At 36.1% G+C, this 22,610-nt stretch overlaps 2 protein-coding genes across 3 annotated transcripts in view; one reads left to right on the top strand and one right to left on the bottom strand.

The window, feature by feature from the left end:
* LOC143356647 (uridine phosphorylase 1) overlaps window positions 1-22,610 on the bottom strand; it is a 163,307-nt gene that overhangs the window by 92,415 nt on the left and 48,282 nt on the right. Inside the window, exon 1 of one of the 2 annotated variants that reach the window (XM_076792526.1) lies at window positions 7,998-8,325. The exons of the other annotated variant lie outside the window; for it this stretch is intronic. Within the exon in view, the coding sequence (XP_076648641.1) occupies window positions 7,998-8,119 (122 nt within the window). The 5' untranslated portion in view covers window positions 8,120-8,325. Of the gene's footprint in view, window positions 1-7,997; window positions 8,326-22,610 lie in introns of those variants that run through there. 2 annotated transcript variants of the gene reach the window in all.
* LOC143356334 (uncharacterized) lies at window positions 13,641-15,078 on the top strand. The gene is made up of 5 exons (XM_076791937.1): window positions 13,641-13,686; window positions 13,728-13,790; window positions 14,458-14,624; window positions 14,724-14,883; window positions 14,966-15,078. Exons 1-5 carry the CDS (start codon window positions 13,641-13,643, stop codon window positions 15,076-15,078), a joined length of 549 nt encoding a protein of 182 aa, XP_076648052.1.

Genomic DNA, 22,610 nt, shown 5'->3' with positions numbered 1-22,610 from the left:
ATTACAACATTTCTGATAGCAGATCCTGTATGAGTTTTATCTTTTCCTGTATATATATATTGAAATTGTGTATGTATCGCGATTGTGAATCACAGAGTTTATAAAACTTGACACCAAATCTCGCACGTTTTGTTCGAATAAATTGTATATAATGCAAACGACTTCTACATGACATTAGCGATTCATCAATGGAAATGTTTTTATTTGGGACATACATGCGAATGAAAGTTTTTTTTACAATTTGAGTAACTTCTCGAATTTTTATCAGTGCGTCATTAGGATTATTTGTACTGGAAAAGTGTACATTTTTGAAAATAGAAATAAATCGATTACGGCTCATGATATTCTTAAAATACGGAGTTTCTATACTTTTATTAGTAGTCCAATAGCTTTGAATCGTGGGCTTAGAAACTAGACTCATTAAAATATTTAAAGCAATAAATACTTTTAATTCGTCGTCTTCAAGAGGTATAAACTCTGCGTTGCTTGCGCCATATTTATTTGTTTCCGTAATTATTTTTGTAATTAACTCCTTGTTAAAAAATACTTCAAAAACCTCCCTTCTCGACAGACCTCGTGTATTTATGGTTGTACCACCCGCACTTGAAAAACCATGTATAATGGGAGTATGATTTTCGACTTTCCACACGTACTCTTGATTTATAAAACTGCCGCACTGTTCATTTTCACTATCATCACTTGACGAAATCCTCCGGCTACGTCTTCTAGGACGTCGCACAGTGGGCAATTTGGTCAAAATCGGATTCAAAATCAAGGAACATTCGATAGGAATGCGGTAGAGCGATGAAATTTTTTTTAAATGAAAGCTGCAACTTTGTAGAATATGGGAAAAATAGAGAGATTGTGGTACGAACGTTTTTTAACATCGAGAACATTCGTTAAACGCGCACAAATTCAAGAAAATTTTAGTTTTTCCAATACCACGCGCGGAAAAAATTTTTTTTAACATGCTATACATCATTTCCCATAGATTTTTTCACGCTGATTTCAAATCTGGTCTCAAAATTTGTCTACGACCTCAGGATTTTGCAAAAAATAGATTTTTGTGACAAAAACTAATGAAATCATTCTTTCGTTGAAATGATTGGATGGTAATAATCTCCCTATTTTCCCCATATTCTACAAAGTTTTAGCTTTAATTTAAAAAAAATTTCATCGCTCTACCTCATTCCTATCGAAAGTTCTTTGATTTTGAATCCGATTTTGTCCAAATTGTCCACTGTGCGTCGTACCTCAATACTTGAATCCGAATCAAGATACTCCAAATCCATTGGGGCAACTAAATTTTAGATTAAATTATAAAATAAGATTGTTTTCTAAACTTGGATTTCTTGAATTTAAATATAGATTGACAGCACTTACTCATAGTGGCAGTTTGAAAGATTTTCACAAAAAAAGTAAAACTTATTTAGAATACACTAATGTATATTAAACTGATGGAACCGAAACGCTCATGCAAGTGGTTAAACGTGGTCTGTCGCAACTAAAGAATATTTCGCAACTGGTAAAAAAAGCAGTCGTAGGCTCGCGGATTATTCCGCGCTTGGTGATATGTAGTAGACAGTCGCGGCTCGCGGATTATTCCGCGCTTGGATGCAAATGGTTTAAACTTATCAGTGGAGCACTTAGATGTAAAAACGCCATTTTTAAACGGTCATCTAAAAGAAACAGTCTGTATGAGTCAGCCGGAAGGTTTCATTGTGGAAGGAAAGGAAAATCTAGTTTGCAAGTTAAACAAAGCTTTATATGGTTTAAAGCAAGCTTCGCTTATGTGGTATGAAAAAGTAACTTCTACATTGATAAGTCTGAATCTTAAAAGGTCAAATTACGAACCATGTGATTTTATTAAGAAAAATAATTCTTGTTAAATTGTAATTGTTTTATATGTAGATGATGTATTAATGTTCACAAATGAAAAGTTAGAAATGTTAAAAATTAAACAGACATTGATGTCATGTTTCGAAATGCAAGACTTGGAATTTGGGAAAAGCGAGACTTGCTTTGGGTATAAGAATAAACCAAGGAGAAGGAGAAATAGCATTGGACCAAAGAAAATACATTAACACGTTGAGCCCGTCGTCGGTCCCTAGGGACCGACTGTGAACTTTCCTTTTGGCCGGCGTCGGTCCCTGGGGACCGACAGAGGACTTTTCGTTTGGACAGCGTCGGACCGTGGGACCGACAGTATCAAAGTTAAAAAATAAATGCAGCAATTTATTTATTTATTTGTGTCTGTTCATTCCAGCCGTCTCAAATATCGCCGTAAAATGCTCGCTCGCTGCCGGATGAACGGAAAGGACAGCAATATCAGCGATGGGCTCAACGTGTTAAGGAAGTATTAAATAAAGGCTATAACCGGTTTTGGGGGCCAAATCGGCCCTGGAAGGGATTTTATTCCAATTTGCGCCATTCGATAGCCTACCAAAAAAGATACCTTTCAGCCAAGTTTTAGCCCTATAGCTTCATCTGTAAGGGTAGTTATAGAGGAAAAACGAAAATCCAGGTTTTGGCCCATTTCCCCATTTAATGACAATTTAAAATTCTGAAAAAAATCTGACACATTTCGGACACCAAACCACATACTTTGAGTCGTTTTCAGATTTTTCCGTTGCAAACTCTGGCTGAAAAAATCGAAAAACACGAAAAAAATCGAAAAAATGCAGATTTCATATGGAAATCTAAGAGCGACTAAAATAAAATTAATTTAGCAATAAGATATTGTCCTAAGTATTATGCTCAATTTTTTTCAAATTCCTGCGATTGGTGCGTCATAGTAGGAAAAAATAAAAACCACTTTTTTCGGCGTTTTTTCCGTGAAAAACTAAGTTATTCTAAGGTAGGCTATCGAATGGCACAAATTGGAATAAAATCCCTTCCATGGCACATTTGACCCCCACAACCGGCTATAGCCTTTCAGCCCGATACCTCATCTGTAAGGGTAGTTATACAGATTAATTAGTTTGGTAACACAAAATGTATACCTAAAGTATCATATGTAACAATTATTAAAGATAAGTATTCTTAATGATACATCATATATAAGTATTTCCTGTTACCAAAATAATCAATCCTAGAATAAACAGGCCACGCAAAGGGAGACATGACTCACCAATTCACCTACAATTATTAACCCTTTGCACTCGGATGTCCCCTCTAAGAGGACATTATGAGTCTAGAATCGATGGCTCCGAATGTAAAGAGTTAAAGATGAGTATTCCTAATGATACCTCAGGTGTACATTTAGTGTTACCAAACTAATTAATCTTATTTACAGGTTACGCAAAAAAAGACATCTCATCATAATACATAACTACGATTACAAGGACAATAACTACCCAATATAAAAGACATGATAGTCAAGTTAGTGCACTAATTCCATATAAACAAATATTAAGTAGCGCAGTAATACACCCTGTAAATGATTAGAGACCGAAAGTACTTCAAAAATATTTTTCCAAAAAATTATTTTTAAAAAGTTTAAACATAGTTGAAAATCGTTTTTACAATATTGTAACAAAAAAACCATCTGATTAACGAAAAAAAAAAGAAATTGACAGGGGCGGGATTCAAACCTCGTCCAAAAAGTCTTCAACGGTTCCGCAGTTGGAAACCATAGCCCACCGTTGAAATTGTAGCGTCGGCTGGCTCGTTGAGCCTACACAGGTACCGAAATACCGCGACTCTCTAGAATCTAACCGGGTTGTAAGGCCGGTTACGCGATGACGATATTCTGATACCGCTGTACGTCAAATTAATGAAGGACAGCTGTTTTTTGGTTGAAGCGTTTATTTTAACAATGATGAATTGACAATGTTATCGACTAGACTGGTGTCGCAGATCGTGTAAGCGGTCGATCGATGCGACGGTTCTGCTGGACTTGACAAGTCGAAAGTCCAGACAGAAAAGCGGCGTGGCGAGCGCAAGTTGAATCGAGTTTGAAACGCTTAGATATCGACGTGACTTGAGCGAGGTAGAAATTTGAAGTGAAGTTTTGAACTGATGGCTACCCTTTTTATACGCTTAGGTGAATGACTGGCAGCTGATTGGCTAGTGCGGAAAACCCGAAAGAATCGTACAAATATCGGTACACATCAGGTACCCGAGCTAGGGACCGAAGTAGATATGCATGGGAGGACCGTCGTAAACGTAGGGTCGCTTGAGGAGAGGCCCGATGTCCCATTGAGCGCACGCGTATTAATTGTTTTATTGCCGGACGGTTCGACGGCATGGATTACGACAATTTAATACAATAAACCTAATGTAACTAAAGGAATAACGACCATTTGAAGAATGGGTCGTTTTCGTGTACTAAAGCCATTAAATTTAAATTGCAGCTAGTTCGACTAAAAGAATCTAAACAGCTGTTTTAATGAATGCCAGGCAATTTGGAAAGTCCGTTGAGGACGGAACAGAAATTAATTTCGGAATATTCGAATATAACCTACACAGTAAAATTAAGTAATATTAAACATCATCCAGAATTAAAAACTTGCGCAGTATAAAAAAAATGAAAACCTACGTAGTAAAATTTTCATTTTTTTTATACTGCGCAAGATTTTAAGTCTGGATGATGTTTAATATTACATAATATATTTTTACGATAATTATAACTTAGTTTCTCACAGGAAAAAATCCGGAAAACGTGGTTTTTATTTTTTTCAACTATGACGCACCAAACTCAGGAATTAAAAAAAATAAGTATAATACTGTAGTATCGTAGTACTTAGGCAGGATGTCGTTGGGTCTTCAATGGCAGAAAGAGCGCCGTAAAACATCGAGGCCCGACGAAAGCCAGACCCAAAAGAAGAGGGCCATAAAACATCGAGGCCAGACCCAAGGGAAAAGGGCCATAAAAGGGAAAGTGTCCCTGACAAATAGCAGGCCCAAGGGAAGAGGGCCATAAGAGAGAACGTATCACTGACGAAAACCAGGCCCAAGGGTAGGTTGGGATTTTCGAGGGACACACAGGATTTGGGGATGAGTGCGGGTGTGTGAGTGACGACTAGAAAGGGACATTTTTGGGGAGAACGGAGAGATTTGCGTTAACTGCGGAGAAAGAAGGATGTGTGCGTTATTTAAGAGTTGAAATATCTAATTGTTTCCGACATCGAAATTATCTATTCAACACCTTTTTTTTATATTTTAAATAAACATTAATTATAAACCATGTACCACAACACTTAGGACAAGATCTCATTGCTAAATTAAATCTGTTCTAGTATCTCTTCAATTTCTATATGAAATCTGCATTTTTTCGATTTGTTTTCGTGTTTTTCATTTTTTACAACTAGAGCTTGCAACGGAAAAATCTGAAAACAATTCCTAATATGTGGCTTAGTATCCGAAATGTGACAGATTATTTCAGGATTTTGAATTGTCATTAAATGGGGAAAATGGACCAAAAATTGGTTTTTCAATTTTCCTCTATAACTACTCTTACAGATGAGGTATCGGGCTGAAACTTGGCAGAAAGGTTTCTTTTTTGATAGGCTATCGAATGGTTCAAACTAGATTAAAATAGGGCCGGGGGCGAATTTGACCTTCAAAACCGGCTATAGCCTTTCTCCAACCCAGTGGCTCCCCAATTTCGCGATTAACGATATCGATACAATTTTTGGCGGAGTTATGATTCTCGGGTTCGTAGAGGTGATCCTTTAATTTTTTTTTTTTTTGAGGAGTGGGGCAAGGAATCTCGAGTGGCCTCGGTCGCCGAGGAGTGTAAACGTAATACGAGTCGGGCACATTGGTGTGAGACCATTACTAATCCAACAACAAAACTCCTTTATTTTTCATTATATTTGTATGAGACTTTCACCAACATATTCGTGGCATTTTTCTAATGAAAATGATACCAAATATGATATAATTGCGACGATATTTACTTGTGTAATAAACGATCAATGTTTCGGAAGCAAAGAAGGACAGCGTATGGGGAAGAAAGAGACGCGGAGAGTCGAAGCGTTCGGGAAAGATGAAAGACTGACGTGTGCTCAGACCTTTAAATCATAACTTAAACTTTTTTATTATGAGTTATTTTTTTATGGGACTTTCACCAATATATTTGTGAAATTTTTCTGATTAAAGTGATATCAAATATGATATAATTCTGATGATATTCAGTTGTGTAATAAACGATGAAAGTTACTTTCCATTACTATTACATTAACGGAAAATTAGTGTAAATGTGGTCCGAATTATATCGTGTTTGGTATCATTTTAATCAGAAAAATTCGCCGGCAGCCGTGACTGTCTGCGTCTCTTCCTTTCACATAAGCTGTCCTTCTTTGCGTCTGAAACTTTCATCGTTCATTACAAAAGTAAACATCATCGGAATTATATCATATTTGGTGTCATTTTCGTTAGAACAATGCCACAAATATGTTGATGAAAGTGCCAGAAAAAAATAATGAAAAATAAAGAATTTTTGTTGTTGAATTAGTAGTGGCCTCTTGGCCTCACACCTATATACCCGACCCGTCTTATGTTTACACTTCTCGGCAGCCGAGGCGTCTAGAGTTTCGCTGTCCTTTTCTACGTTAGGCATGAATTAAAAAATAGTTTCTCCTATCTAATATCTGATGTTCGCCAGAATCGTGTTGTAGACATTTATAGAAAATTCACTGTATAATGGAAAATTTGTGGTGTGAGCTCACAAGAGCAGTTTATGAAAATGGACGGCAATTTCAGAATATAATTGACTTAAAAAAGTGCATTATCCAAGAATGGGGAAGAATAAACCAAAGAATAAGAAAGAATAAGAAAGAATTAGAAAGCTATTTAAATCGTTACCAAAAAGAATGACCGGAATTGTAAAGGATAAAAGAAGCGAAATAATAACATAACATCTTTGGTACATGTGAGTATATTTTCAGTTTTGTGCAGCCTGAGCCATCATTTTGTCCGACTGAATTCTTGTGATATTTCTATTTTTGCTGGAAAATATATTTATTATCACTTCAGAACTGTGTGCATTGTGGTATATTTTTGTATTTTTGTGTGTTGTTTAATAAAATGTTCTAAATTTAGGCTATGTGTTTTCTTTTTGTCCGGGAGTGTACAAAAATCCATGCGAAATGGGGATTTCTTGCCGCCTCGCATAAGGAGTTGTGCACAGGATCTTTAAGCTCAAATGTTCCCCGTATCTAAACAGAAAATAAGTGGCCATCATTCCTAACGCGTGCGGTGCCACAGACGCACAAGTATAGATAGAATTCATTGTAGTGGTGCCGACAGTTTTTCGCGAATATCTCAGAAACTAAGCGAGTCCGCACCTCATATGTATGTATAGGAAAAAGTTCTTCAAAATGGTGAGTTTTACAATAAATTCGAACATCATCGGAATCGGAGATGAAACAGCTTTTCTGCAATTCAACCTTATCTTTTTATGATTAACACATTCAGAATGAATGGCCCAATATAAGACCGCGGTTGTTGTAGCAAATTTACAGCGGACGCAAAATAGTAAACATGAAGTCATCAAAATAAATGTCAGGGCATCCATCAATACCGATTTTTCCAATTTAATTTGCAATTTTCGATTGATAAAAATTTGCACAACACAAGTAAACTGTTCTATAGTAACATAAATCGACCTTGTCGATGTACGTTCATAATAGTATTAATGGTAGTATTAAGAATGATTAATAATAAAAGATATATTGATAAATGACCACTGTCATGCAATTGAATGAATTACATTTCAAACAGTTCGCAAACGATATTGTAGCCATGCATATGATACAAGTTTCTACCCCAGGATTCTGTGAAATGTCAAAGCCTATGTACAGTCAACTACATAAAACTAGTATTTCTGTTAAAAATGTAAATTATACTATATAAAAATTACTTGCAAGTTGAATTCTCTGTAGAATAATTCCTATCAGGATTGTTTCCGCATAATGTATAGAAGGTAGTATGCATAGATATAAGTACTTGGTACCGCCATGAAAACAATATTCGAAACAAATCAATCATACCGAACTGCGTCGTCATATTCTCTTGTTTTTCCACCGCATTCATCATTCTCGACAGTAGGCTTTTGCGGGCATACATGGTTCTTCTCATTCGACAGTTCTCTTTTGCACGTGCATGGCGGCATCTTGCCAATCACAAAAATCCTCCTCTTCCTTGCAACAACTGAACTCTCGAGGAACAAAAACTTGAAGTTTTCGAAGGTTGCCGAAGAGAAATTGAAAGAAGGAACGAGGTGATGGAGACGATCGAGTTTACGCGATACTGAACGTCACAAAGCAAGAACGACGACGATCAAAGCCGGTCCGGTTCCGATCCGGTCGTGGAATCTTTATACGTGCCCCCCCCCCCCCAGCTGAGTATTGCTATCCCACTACCCTCGGTTGTGTGCCAAACGGTTGTCAGCCAAAGCACACATATAAACACATGTGACTGCCGTGTACGTGCAACGGTATAACTGGTTGGTGACGACTGTGTACACCTGGTGTACTTTTACTCCACGCAAGAGTGCATTGAACAATCCTGCTATTGTGTGACTTACAATACGAGGTTTCTTGGAAAATAATTGATAAGAAATGATGTGGATTACCGATGATATCGGAGCGATCGACGAGTTTCTTAACGTGTAAAATTATAAATACATTGCCGAGAAGTTTTCAATTCATTCAGTTTACAAAAAGATATTATAGAGAAAAAAATAATAAAAAATAAAAAAGATATAGAAAAAAAAAATAAGGTAGAATATTGATTTACTCTTTCAATGTAGCAAAAATGTATATTGTGGGAAATCTTTTTTACAATTTACTATTGTTAAGGGATGTAGTGCGGTATGACCCACACAAAATTATGAGGAGAGATTTGAAGGAGTGGAAAGGAGGGTGGAAAGAATCCTGAATATAAAATTTCAATGGCGTGTCTGTATTAGTTTCTGAGATATTAATGATAAACTGTCTGTATGATACATTCGATTCTGCCTGTACAGGCGTATAGATAACATAATTAATATAATCTATATATCAATATATAACATGATCCGAGATATTTAATGCTAAATTGTCGAATGTGAGAATCGTTAGAGTTGCTCGCCCGCTTCGCTCCATCGAATAAAAACTAACCAGGCCAACATCAATCTTACTACATCGTAAATTTTAGCAGAGGTTGTTTGTTTTCAAGTCCTTTTTAAGTTTTTTAAGTTTTTAAGATCATGGTCATTTTAAGGTCATATCAAGTGCATATTTGAATGTATTTATTTATGAGCCACGCGATGCAACACGACAATATATGTAGTTATTTAAAAAAAACGTCGATGACCTTTAAGACTACAAGAAAAAACAACATTTAGAAACAACAATCCTGTGGCATACTGACCACTTGATACCATTCAATTTGAATGGTTATGGGTAATTTACACATAAAAATTGTTTATTTTCTCAAAATTAAAGAAGATATTCTGAGGGTCGCACTTGTGTGAGACACCCTGTATAGATTAGACGTATACATAACAACAAATTATATGTAACGGATGAACTCAAAAACATCTTTTTTGACAGTTTTTCATTAATACCTCAAAAACTGATAGAGACCCGCCGTTGAAGTTTTATATTCAGAATTCTTTCACTCTACTCGCTCCTCCTCAAAAATATCAACTGATAAATTTGTGTGGGTCATAGCGCACTACAGCCAACTTCTAATTCTTATTAAACTCTTAACTAATTTTGTCTTAATTAGGGTTTACATAAGATGTTACATATCGTTGAAAGCACAAGGGGCAAATAATGTCTATACCAGGGATTGAAAACAATTATAATATCGGTTTCGGATCACCAAACAGTTGCGAAGAACAGAAATGATGTCATAACTGTTATGAAAATATCAGTTCTGGCTTATATCGGTTACGGTTATGATTCTTGAGAACCAATATTATGTTGGTCCTATAAATATTATCTTTCGGTTCTTGATTTCGGTTATAATTCGGTTTTGAATTATAATACAGGATATTAATCACGTCTTATGGCAATGTCTTCCACATGACCGTCACAGATTGAAATTTATATATAAACTGAGATTACGGCTTTTTTTTCTTCCCATGTCATGTAACGCACTACTCGACAGACCTACAAACAGTCTATGCAAGATCTTATGTTCCTTCCTGAAAGATTGTGGATTATGTATACAACGTCAATATCACGTCCATTACCAATAAAGTGACTCCAACTGACATATATATAAGGATATTATTGTAATACTATGTATGTAATACAGAGTGCGTAATAACCTCTTATCGGAGGTTACAACTGTACAATTAAAAAAACCATAGAATATAGATACATATAGTGTATGCAAGCAACTAAATAATCGGTAGTGCGACCCTAAAATAACACAATAAAATCTCCGTTTTTCAGACAAAACACAAAATGTTCGACGCGATCGGGCAATTATTGTAGGGATCAATGACCGGAGCAGACCGATCATATGTTCAAGACCGCGAGGAACCCAAAAAGCGAAAGCAACAAACTCGAAAGGCCGAGTTTGTTAACGACACAAGGTGCGAATACGACTGCGCGAATGCGAGCGAGGAACGAATGAGACAAAGAGTGCGTGAGGGAAAGTGAGAGAACGGGATAATGAGAGAAAGAGAGAGCGAATGTGAGCGAATGTACATAATTAACGAGAACTGAGTGAGACCGTCCTTTTTGGGTGATAAGCGATAGCGAATCTAAGCGATAGCGAATCTAAGCGACAGCGATTTTTGGTTTACGTTTGCGTCTTTTGTGCGTCGGCGCGAATAAATATCCGTCTACTTGTGCTGTCAATACGAGATTTCTTTTGTCCCACGCTCGATCCCTACATTATTAATAATCTCTACCACCGCAATCATCAAAATATATTTATATATTTATTATTTGAACGATTATTTATTATTATTCATTATTTAAATAGATTTAAATTTTTTAAATGATTTTTCAACTTTTTTATCTGAACCTGTAACGATAACTTATATGCATACTGACAATTTTATAAAAATCGGTCAATGTTGCAATGAGCTACAAACGTTTCAAGATGATCACATAAGGGCGAAATTCCCTGGCAAAGTCGAAAATCTGCGACTTTCACCCTTAAACTCTCATCTTGAAACGTTCCTGCCCTTATTCGTTTCTTTTTTCTTCTTCTCTAGTTTTCTCAGCCAATCCACTTTATTCTCCATTCTTCGCTCACTTACCAATTCTTCTAGGCTAACATCCCTTTCTATTTCCATGTATTCTTTTGTTGTAACGAGTTTTAAACCAGAGCCGTGCTACTAGCGGCCCATGGGCCGCATACTGTTTCTTTCCCCTGTTCTCAGTGACTACCAGCGTCTCCCACAATTCGACTGGTATCCTATGAAGGAAATAGCTCTGGAGATAAAGTCAAGCTAGGAAAGGTGCTGAAGAATGAGAGAACCGGCAAACTAATGGTGGGAGTCGCGCAGCGACGACGGGGAAGATGTTTCCCGACTCTATTCTAAACTACCAAATTCCCCGCTGCAAAGCTCGCATTGCCTTTCTGCATCCGTTTCCCAGTACCTATTCCACTATTCTAATGACGCACACTCACAGTTCTTTATACAGGGTGTCCCAAAAATGTTGTAATTCCTTGAAGGGGGCGATTCCTGAGATCATTCTAAGTAACTTTTTCCTGTGCGAAAATGTTCTCCGCACCTTTGTTAAGAGGTTATTAATGAGAAACACGGACCAATCAGGGCGCAGATACAGCGGGCGGATTCCGGCTCGGCGACAGGTTCCACTGAGCGTGATGTTGGCATTGGCCGAGCCGGAATCCGTCCGCGGTAACCACACTCTGATTGGTTTGATAGCTCCTTAACAAAGCCGCGGAGAACATTTTTATAAAGGAAAAAGTTACTTTAAATGATCTCAGGAATCACCTCTTTCAAAGAATTACAACAATTTTTGGACACCCTGTATATCTATTGTTTAAAGATTTACTTATTATTACTTATTATTTCAACAATTTTTTAAATAAAGTGTAATGAATTTTATAATTTATTTTTTATATGAAATTTTATATCTGATTAAATCGATATAAACATTGATTTATTTGAATAATTGTTTGAATAATAAATACATATTTAAATAATGAATATATTAATACATTTGTAAACGTTATAAAAATTTTATTATTTAAGAATTTTGTAAATAATGAATAATAGTAAGTGATCATATAAATACTAAATATATAAAGCTCCGTTGACCTTGACCTTGACATATGTTATGAAGGTCACCCTCTTGAGTGACCTTCAAAAGGTTTTAGCCGTCACTCGAGGTAACCTTCGATAGGATTTAGTCGGCATATATTAACAATACAATGTTGATAGATAGAACACACTTTATCAATGTTCTATACCTTAATAAAAATATGGGTACATATTTAAAAAGTCTATACATGTTGTACGCAATGAACTTGCCGAAAAGCTACGAATTCACCGATTTGGAATTGGTTCAGATTAGTGTTGTGAGGAGACGGAGAGCCGGAGTTGACGAATACCTTGGCATTTTGTATTTAATCGTGTTATGGAATGTACATTTAAGAGCAATTCAAATTCCGAATAAAATAGTATCTCATATTTTTGATCTGATAAAGATATAAATACTAGTATCACAGCCGAATAAAGAATAAATTGCTTCCCTATTAGCACGATGTGTCCTTTACAGTCTGTATTGCCGCACCATATACAGTTCGTTGTGCAAGATGTATAAATAAATATGTCTTTATTTATTTGTAAGATAAATATTGTATTTCAACCATGCAACCTTGAATTTTGGGTGAAATATTGTTGCATTCGGTATTCGGTACAGTGATTTCTCTATATATGCCGCCAAGGCCTGGATGATAAACGTCGCGGAATTATACCCACTAACGCCGGGTACAGTGAATTCTCGTTACGAGTCAGTGCCAACCTCGCGGTTAGGAGTCAGTGGGACTACTCACACCACCGAGGGGGAAAACCCGCGAGGGGCCGAAGCTCGAGAGTCGCGGCCGCCGGCATAGATCAATGACCGCGTGAACGTAGGCCTTTAAATCATAACTTAAACTTCTTTATTATTAATTATTTTTTATGAGACTTTCACCAATATATTTGTTGCATTATTCTGATTAAAATCATACCAAACGCGATATAATTCGGATCACATTTACACTCATTTTCCGTTGATGTAATTGTAATGGAAAATAACTTTCATCGTTCATTACACAAGTATCACAAAGTTTGTGAGATTGCGGAAGTTGTTCCCAGAAATTATAGAAAGTGAGGAACCACCGATTGCCGACAACCCTGGATCACAGGGAGCCAAGGTAAGGAGCGTATGGGAATCAAAAAACGATGAAGCTTTTGGCATAATTATCACGACCTTGCCAGACAGTCAGGCAGGTCAGTTCTTAGTTGAGAACAAGGCAAGGACTGTTTGGGTAGAGCTTAGGAAAATGTACGCTGGAGATGCGAAAGATAAGCGCATAGACATAGGGCTAGAACTGAAAAACGTCAGTATGAGGGGCGAAGAGACGATGAGTGAATATATTACCAGAGCAAAAAATATAGGACCACATTCCTATTAAAGAATAAAGACCAAGACTATGCGTACTTCCAAAGATACATGAATAAGTGGGAAATCAAATGGGCAAGAAAATCAAAAGTGTTAGGTAGGACAATGGAAGAGAGTTCGTGACCAACAAATTTGAAGAGCTATTCAGGAACAAAGTCATCCATCACCAGAGAACCGTGGCCTACAACCCGCAAAGCAATGGTATCGCCCAGCGACCGACCAACAGCCTACAATGTAAGCAGATGGAGAATCGTGCATTATTGGCAATTTATGCTTGTATGTTTTTAATCAGAACAATATTGTTAAGACGAACGAATTGTAGAGCTTGTTCCGATCGAAATGAGTGCAAACACGACATCATTTGGACTGTCTTTAATGAGACTGTAATTTTTATCGTAAAATTAGGTATCAGTGAAACTTGTTCGATTACACTCGAATTGGACCTCATTTTCATCAGGAAAATCCCCTCCATTCGCTCGTCACAATTTGATGAGGATATATTGAAAAATCTAAAAGTTTAAACTTTCATTCGTGCGCGATTCTCCATCCTCTTACATTGTATGTCGTCTGTCGTCGCTGGGTCGTTGATGCTCGGCGCTCGGCAGAAGTTATTCGAAGATTTATTCGAAGCCTTCGAATAAAAGATACAAAGTTCGAATAAATCCGCTTCGAATAAAAAAAAATTATCTTTATTCGTCGGATAAATTCTCGTCGAATAAAAGTATTTATCCGATACTCGTCGAATAAAGATACTTTTTTTATTCGAATCTTCGAATAACGAATAAAGATAAAGTATCTTTTATTCGAATCGTTATTTAAATAATTTTTTATCTAAATAATGCCCAACTCTGGCTGACCGAGCTGTTAGCGGAGGTACGCTCCATCAAGGAGGCCCAGTCGAACAAAGGAAGTGGGACACCAAGCAACATCTCCTTCCTCCGAAAATTCGATACATTAAAATTTCCTTTAAATTCTTCGTCGGATGTCCCATTGCTGGAAGAAATTCTGAACAATCGGGACGAATTTGAAAATGCAGTAAGCCAAATTTACAGATGTTATAAATAAACTAAAAGTAATTGATATTTCGTTTTCATTGAATTAATAGAATGTACTATTAATAAATTTTTATTTTAGGTTACGGAAATGTATAAAATAGGTGGTAATACCATGTACTCCTTTGTAAAAAGGATCCTTACCACGCTATTTACGAACGACGTTGCTCTGGAATACAGCTGGATGGGGAGGAAGGGGAAAAAGCCCTTCCACTGCATGAAAATTGCGGAGCTCGTAATATGTAATTATCACCCTTAATTTGGTATTGCTATAATAACGATGATTCATATGCAAATCACTAAAAAAAGAAACTCTTATTCAAGGTGCTGCAGAAAGGGCGAAAATAAACGGCAGTCGGCGAGACACCGAAGTAGCCATTCAAATATGGTTGAATGGGGCAGCCAACCGAAAGAATGTAATACAAAAAAAATTTTAAGTTTTGTTTTAATTTTAATTTTAATTTTAATTTTAATTTTAATTTTAATTTTAATTTTAATTTTAAGTTTAAGTTTAAGTTTAAGTTTAAGTTTAAGTTTAAGTTTAACTTATTTAATATTAAGATTATGTTGTATTATGCGTTTCATTTGTTTAATGTTAATTTTAAGTTTAAGGAGTATTATTCGTTTAATTTGTTTAATGTTAATTTTAAGTTTAAGGAGTATTATTCATTTAATTTGTTTAATGTTAATTTTAAGTTTAAGGAGTATTATTCGTTTAATTTGTTTGACCCTTTTAGTGCCGGAGGCCGATATATCGGCCCTTGTTGCACTGGCGAAAAGTGCCAGAGTTGATATATCGGCCCGCACCTTGTAGCGCTTTACTATTCGCATTGCGAGAGAACTCTATCTCACAATAACTTTATACTACCTTATAAATGGTCTAATTTCATTACGAGAGAATTAAAATAAATAGTTTTTCGGTTTAACTTTCCCTTATATTCTATATGTTATATTACCTATAACAATTACTTGTTTCGGATGAGATAATCCGTCCGGCGTCTACCATGTACCTTGGAGTTATTCTTTATGTTTGTTGTGCAATATTATTTATTTTGTTACAAAATATATTGGAAATGAAAACACGAATTATATACTTTGTAATAAACGGTCTATATAAAGTTATGATAAAAAGATGACTTTTCGTATGTGCAATTACGTTTTGAAAGAGAGAACTTAATTTTTCTTTTCTTTATGATCACTTACACCTTTGTTATTTATGTAATTTTCAATGAATATAGAAAAATTAGCGCGACTGTTTTATTCTCTATTTCGCCCTTAATACACTGCTTTTTGAATTATGTAAATGTTGCTTTTCGTTTGGTTTTTATGAGTCTTTTTCCAAACCCTAGTAAAATCGTGAAATTCGGCCGGTTATCTTCGCATAGGCACCTCTTTTTCGCCCGGCACTAAAAGGGTTAATGTTAATTTTAAGTTTAACTTTAAGGAGTATTATTCGTTTAATTTGTTTAATGTTAATTTTAAGTTTAACTTTAAGTAGTATTATTTGTTTGAGCTTGTTTAATTTTAATTTTAAGTTTAATAAATAATAAAATGAATATACTTTGAACTCGTTTTTCTTTACAAATTTTTTTCTCTCCCAATCCCTAATTAATCCCTATTTAATCCCTATTTAATTGCATTTTACTAAAATTTATGAACGTCTTAAAGACCTCTGTTTCGAGACGTCTTAAAGACGTCTAACAGACGTTTTAAAGACGTCTTTAAGACGTACAGTTTTATAACAAAGACGTTCCAGAGACGTTCACAAGACGTTCGGAAGACGTTCGTAGGACATTCAAGACGTCTTTAAGACGTCTCTGTGCTATCTGGGAAATGGCAAACTTTGATGGTCTGTATCTTTTAAACAATTTCGAAGATAACAAAATAATGGCTCAATCTCTTGTCATCAAAATTCGAGACAGAGTAAAAAAAAAAGTGATCGGAATCACGTGGACTCCCTTTCTAATGTGGATATTTCCTTAAATAAATAACAACTATTCTCGTTTTTACAATATATCCATAATTTACGTACAATATAAAGATGTATGATGCTGTTTCATCAAGAGGCAGGAACGTTTCCTATCTCCATGATGTTCTAGAGGAGAAATAACTCCTTAGGTAAACTATCGGTATTTCTCGTCTAGAACAACTCCTCAGGTAAACTATCCGAGTGGAGCCCCTAAAAACATTTCTTGTGTGCCAGGCATAGCAGGGAACTCTCAACGCGCTCTCGAAGGCCATCAAGAAATGATTAGCCGTGTCCCGGTCCGGCTAGGAGAACCATCAGAACAAACGCAGCCGTTTTGTCGACAGAAATTTGATTACCCTGCTTTTGAATCTAGCGCTTCCGTGCTCGCCGGACTGTGACCGGGATATATATCTCGACCCTAAATTGCCCGCTGTGGTGATGTCAAGGAATATCAGAACGAACTCGGTGGTTTGACCGTATGGATGGACATCCGTCCATTATGCCGTGTTTGGCGATTCTACTGTACATATTTGGTTGGAACGAAAGTTCGCAGCATTTTTAAATAAAAAATTCAAAGATAAAATCAAGATATTTATTCACAGATTTATTTAATAGCATATTTTCCATTCTGTTACTTACTTCTGCCATTTTTGAGATACCTTATCATGTTATTGAATAAACCTATATATAAATATCTTAATTTGAAGCTTACTTGCCAACTCGAATGAGAAAGTGGTATTAGTAGGATTAATATTCGCAGACCACTTGACCGATACAAATTCCACCCATATCATTTAAGCAATATACTTAGTTAAAAGTGATACGGATATTTCACGTGCGAAGAATCATTCGTTTCGATTACAATTCTTCTAATCTCTTATCTGGGAACGGAAAACGATCTATGTATATGTACAGTCACTTGCAATAATATTCGGATAATCTTAGAAAGACGATAACTTTTGTAATACCGGATCATGGACTGTTTTTTTTTTAAGTAGGAACAATTAGTTTAGTACATAATGTGAAAAAGAATTTTTGTAAAAAAGGAATTGATTAGAATTAAAGAGAAAATACTGAAAGCTGCTTTTACAACATTTCTATGCGAGCCTGTATTGAAACTTTAAAAAATATGTTTTGTGGATCTGTGTCAATTAGAATACATTCTGAAAATTTCATAGAAATCGGATGATGTGACAGGCGTCGAAAGATGTCAAGAATCCTCAGATTTATTACAATTAGTGGCGAAAAATCTTGAAAACTCCAGTTTTCACAATTTTAAACGTTTGTAATTCGCTGCAACTTTGATCGATTTTCTGGCATGTTCGGTTTATTATCACTACGAGGTTTGTCTGGGAACTATCCTTTTTCTGGATGTATCTGTGCACCTGTGAGTACTGTTTTAAAAAATGGGTATTCATCATTTAGGGGGAACCTTTATCGCATCGCGGCAGAGACGCGTACACGTACGCGTGGCGTAAAAATTGAAACTCAAAGTTTATGTATGTTTAGAATTTATTGCAGGTGTGGGTGAAAAGGGATATGTATATATACATATGTGATCGCGGCATCGTACGCTAGACGTAATGACGACTGCATGTAGCGACGATTACGCGACGATTTTACTGGCCAAAAATCAATTTTCGAAGTTCAAGATTTTGAAAAACTGTTTTGCTATACAGTAACAAAACACTTCAAACCTTCAAAATCCAAAATATTATTCATTTTAGATAATTGTGGAATCGAGGGTAACGTTTCGTATATAAAATTCTGAGATTCAAAGTGAAACTAATTATTCTAAGAACTCATTATACGACATGGTATAACAGGTTTGAACGAATGTTTTATGTATATTAATAGGCGTACTTGCAGTATTTAATTAGTTTCTAAGCATTATTTAAACCACGTGCAAATGCTGCTATATTATTAACAATTTAAACTTTGAGAAGGGTTTTAAAAAAAGTATTGTTGCGGAGGCTTCGGCTCCGCCTCGCCGGCGAACACATCCCTCAACCAAACAACAACACCGTACACTACCAACAACTAAATAACTATTTATTAGCTGTCAACGGACAATGTTAAAAGATGCGACACAGGTGCGTGCTCTCGCTTCGTCGACTCGAGAGGTTCTGTCGTCTGTCTTCTTCTTAACAACAACCCCGTTGGCCGAATACCACAATATCGATACGACGGCCAACTTCTCTCGATCGCCGCAATCGACAGCTTCCATCGTAACAGTATTAAGAGTTATAAACATCAGATTTGTTTTATATCAAAGTTTAAACAATTGCGAAGAAGAGCATGTAAGAAAAGTACGAAGGAGATAGATAACGCGATATCGTTAAATTAAACAAATATGGGCGTATTACAAAATACTATGAACCTTTATTCGCGATAACCGTACACGACGACAGTCAGAATAAGAATGTCCGCCGTCCCAAAAATCCGCAGCCGTGAGGACGCGCTCGACAGTATGCCTCTGCTGCAGTTGCGAGGGGCAACGCTATGACAAAAAACACATGGTCTGCCTCGACCGTTTGTTTACTTCGATTTTTCTAACAAGCATATAAATTTTAGCTGCTACCTACTGCCACCTTGTACGATAATTAAGAAATAGAAGCCCGCGGTATTTTGACGTTTGGCTAGTATCGGGTCACGAAGACCGCTTGGCCCTTGAATGGTAGCTCGCACTCAGATGTTTTAACAGAGCAACCTGTTTGTTACCATAGTAATTGGTTTTCTTCTAGCATAATTCTTTTTGATCGCGTTAGTCTTCAACCGAATATTCGAGTCGAACCATCTATACTGCAGGGTTTTACTGAGTTTTATGTGCGTAAAGCGTTAGTTTTATAATTATAGTTACACATATTTATGCGTGTATATAAATACATATATACATATTTTAAATTAATTTATTTAGTGTGAAATTTAGTTTGTGTTTGAAATAATTTTGTATGACAATGTCAGAAAGTATGTTCCATTTTTATCTTACCATCATACTGTCTTGTCATAAGAAGGTTAATTATTTTTATATTTTCAGACAAATATTAATTTTAATATTATATAATTATAATTATAAAATAAAAAATATAATTATATTATACACATTACTTATATTAGTTATACTGAATAACTAAAATCTATTGAAAAAATGTCTCTTTAATTTTGATCCCAAAAAGCGAATTTCCAGACTATATGTGCACAGTATTGAATCTGTCATTTTGAATTTTTAATTTTTGGTGTCAGTGATTACCAATTTTTAGAAAGGTAAAATCGCGTTCTCAGACCAATGTACGACGACGCGACGATGACGCTTCGTGGACGAAAGCGTGCAGCAAGCGGCATTTTGTCGCGTACGCGTCTCTGACGTGACGCTTCGTGGACGGAGTGCCTTAGGTTTCCAGCGTGCTCTGTATTTCAAATGCGACGCTCGGCGAGAACCTCCGATTTCGTATAAGAGTCAGTCACCAGAACGGCGGAACTGACTCGTAACGAGAATTCACTGTATATATTCTATAAATAATTGGCCACAACATGACATGTTCCGATTTTTTTTGCAATTTTGCAAATATTAATAAATGGAGAATGTCATGTTGTACGTATTTACATAAACTAACGATTCCATTTTAATTTTTTTCTTTCAGATCATTTTTGTGCACTGTACGCTGCACGGCGCATTTCCAGGACGCCATTTTCAAGCCGCCATTGCACCATTGATATTAAAGATTAAAATTTATAAAAAATATTTTTGTTTACATTATAACGTTAATAAATGATATGTAAAACTTTAAATTAATCTACGAATTCCATTAAAAAAAAAAATTCTTCAAAAGCAGGCCATTTACACAAGATTCCACCCTTAAGCAATATTTAAATAACAATTTGAAGTTATTAAACTTTAAAGAAAGTAGTGGAAAATCATGTTGCCCCAACGACAGAGTATGACGAGATACCGATCCAGTTCCTTTTTATAAGGACTAGAAGTGAGAATCACAGTTTTTCCATTGCGATAGCGATGATTATAATTATAAATGAGAACGATGTCATTATTATGACCTTGTTAATACCTTGTCATGACATTGTTATACCTCATACCTCATATGAACAACCATACTAGTCCCCCCCTCTCCCCTTCTCATACATGAATGGGGGTCGTTAGCCCTGAAGCATCTGATAAAACACATGTCATGTTTGACACATAAATATGAGTAAGATATAGATAAGAAATGTAGATTTTTAATTGATATATTTCGCCCTACATGTCTGCATTTTTAATTTTATTATCTTTCATGTTTGGAAACAACTTACCATATTTTTCTCTTTCATATATACAGTAATGTCGCAATAAGTGTGATTATCTCGGATCCGAAACGTACTTATCGTGTGTATAATGTATACTTATAATGTATACTTATCGTGTACAGACACTATTCCTCGAGATTTCTTTGCTTTTTGACGCCAGCGTCGAGTCGAACGACCAACACCAGCGTATCGGCGAGACAATACTAATCCAATGACAAAACTTTTTTGTTTTTAATTTTATTGTTATTAAACTTATACCAAAATATTCGTGACACTTCCTCATTGAAATGATATAATTATCTATTAAAAATAACCATATTTACAGCATATTTACACCAATGCTCGATTAAAATCCATGTTTCACATTCATCGTGTAGCTGACACGATTCGGTGACCTCTAAAGGTGGCTTTTTCTAGGAGCGTCCAGACGCAGCGTTTTGCGATCCAAATTCCATTCGTCGTAAGTACCTGTTATGCGACTGGTCGCGTGCGACCAGTGCGATCTGGTACGTCTTTCCTTCTTTTTTTCACTTAAGAAGAAAGAAGAAAGGGTATTAAGTAAACGCAAACGCGGGCACCGGACGAATCCCTACAAGGGTTCGGACGCACACGTGTGCGTTTGTACCTAAGCTTTCAGACCTACCCGTGCCCCAAATGTTGATCCAGACACAGACGCGCGCGTGTTAGGATCGACTGCTTCATAAGCAGTTCAGACGCAAGATACGTTGCGTTTCTAAGCGAAATCGTACACTTTTCGGAGTTCTAATTGGAACCATTCGGTAGCCTACCAAAAAAGAGACCTTTCAGCTAAGTTTCAGCCCGATACCTCATCTGTAAGGGTAGTTACAGAGGAAAATCGAAAATCCAGTTTTTGGCCCATTTTTCCCATTTAATGACAATTTAAAATTCTGAAAAAAATTTGACACATTTCGGATACCAAACCACATATTTTGAATCGTTTTCAGATTTTTCCGTTGCAAACTCTGGTTGTAAAAAGCGAAAAACACATGAGTTTTAAGTATGAAAAACACAATGAAAGGTCTCTTTTTTGGTAGGCTATCGAATGGTTCAAATTAGATTAAAATAGGGCCGGGGGCGAATTTGACCCCCAAACCCAGCTATAGCCTTTGGATATATTATAATCTTTGGTGACATGTGAACGTATGTCAAAGGATTTTTCGAAATCTTAAAAACTGTTGGTTTTACAAACGTATAAAATAAAGAGTTAACATTTTTTCATTAAATTACAACGGCAGAACTAACAAACTTGTTACGTATGGAGACGTTTCTCCACGTTCATTTCGATTAGAAGTTCTAATCTCTTTTCTGAGAACGAAAAGCGTCCCAACAGGCCCCTTGTTTAATGATTGTACTCCGGCTGGACGCAACTGGCACGAAGCATGATTCAGTAACAGCACCGTACGATTTCCTAAATTGGAAATCTTCAAAACATCCCCTTCTGGAATGTTTTGTCAAGATAGTCTTTGATAGAAAACATCCTGGCTAACCCTTCGTTTTACCCCTATAAACAAAAGATCCAGCTGCAAACCTTAAATTCACTTGAAACGACAAATACGAGTATGCGACCGTAAAATAAAACAGATACATTCCCCTCTCATTTTTAGGGTATATAAACCTATGCATTTTCATCCTCTTCGGTTAGTCGAGAAGCGGTTCAGTCAAGATTCAGACGCGGTTCAG

This window comes from Halictus rubicundus, chromosome 8, assembly GCF_050948215.1.
Source record: "Halictus rubicundus isolate RS-2024b chromosome 8, iyHalRubi1_principal, whole genome shotgun sequence".
In the NCBI taxonomy this organism is placed as follows: Eukaryota; Metazoa; Arthropoda; class Insecta; order Hymenoptera; family Halictidae; genus Halictus; species Halictus rubicundus.
This window is presented reverse-complemented; position numbering and strand designations above follow the sequence as displayed.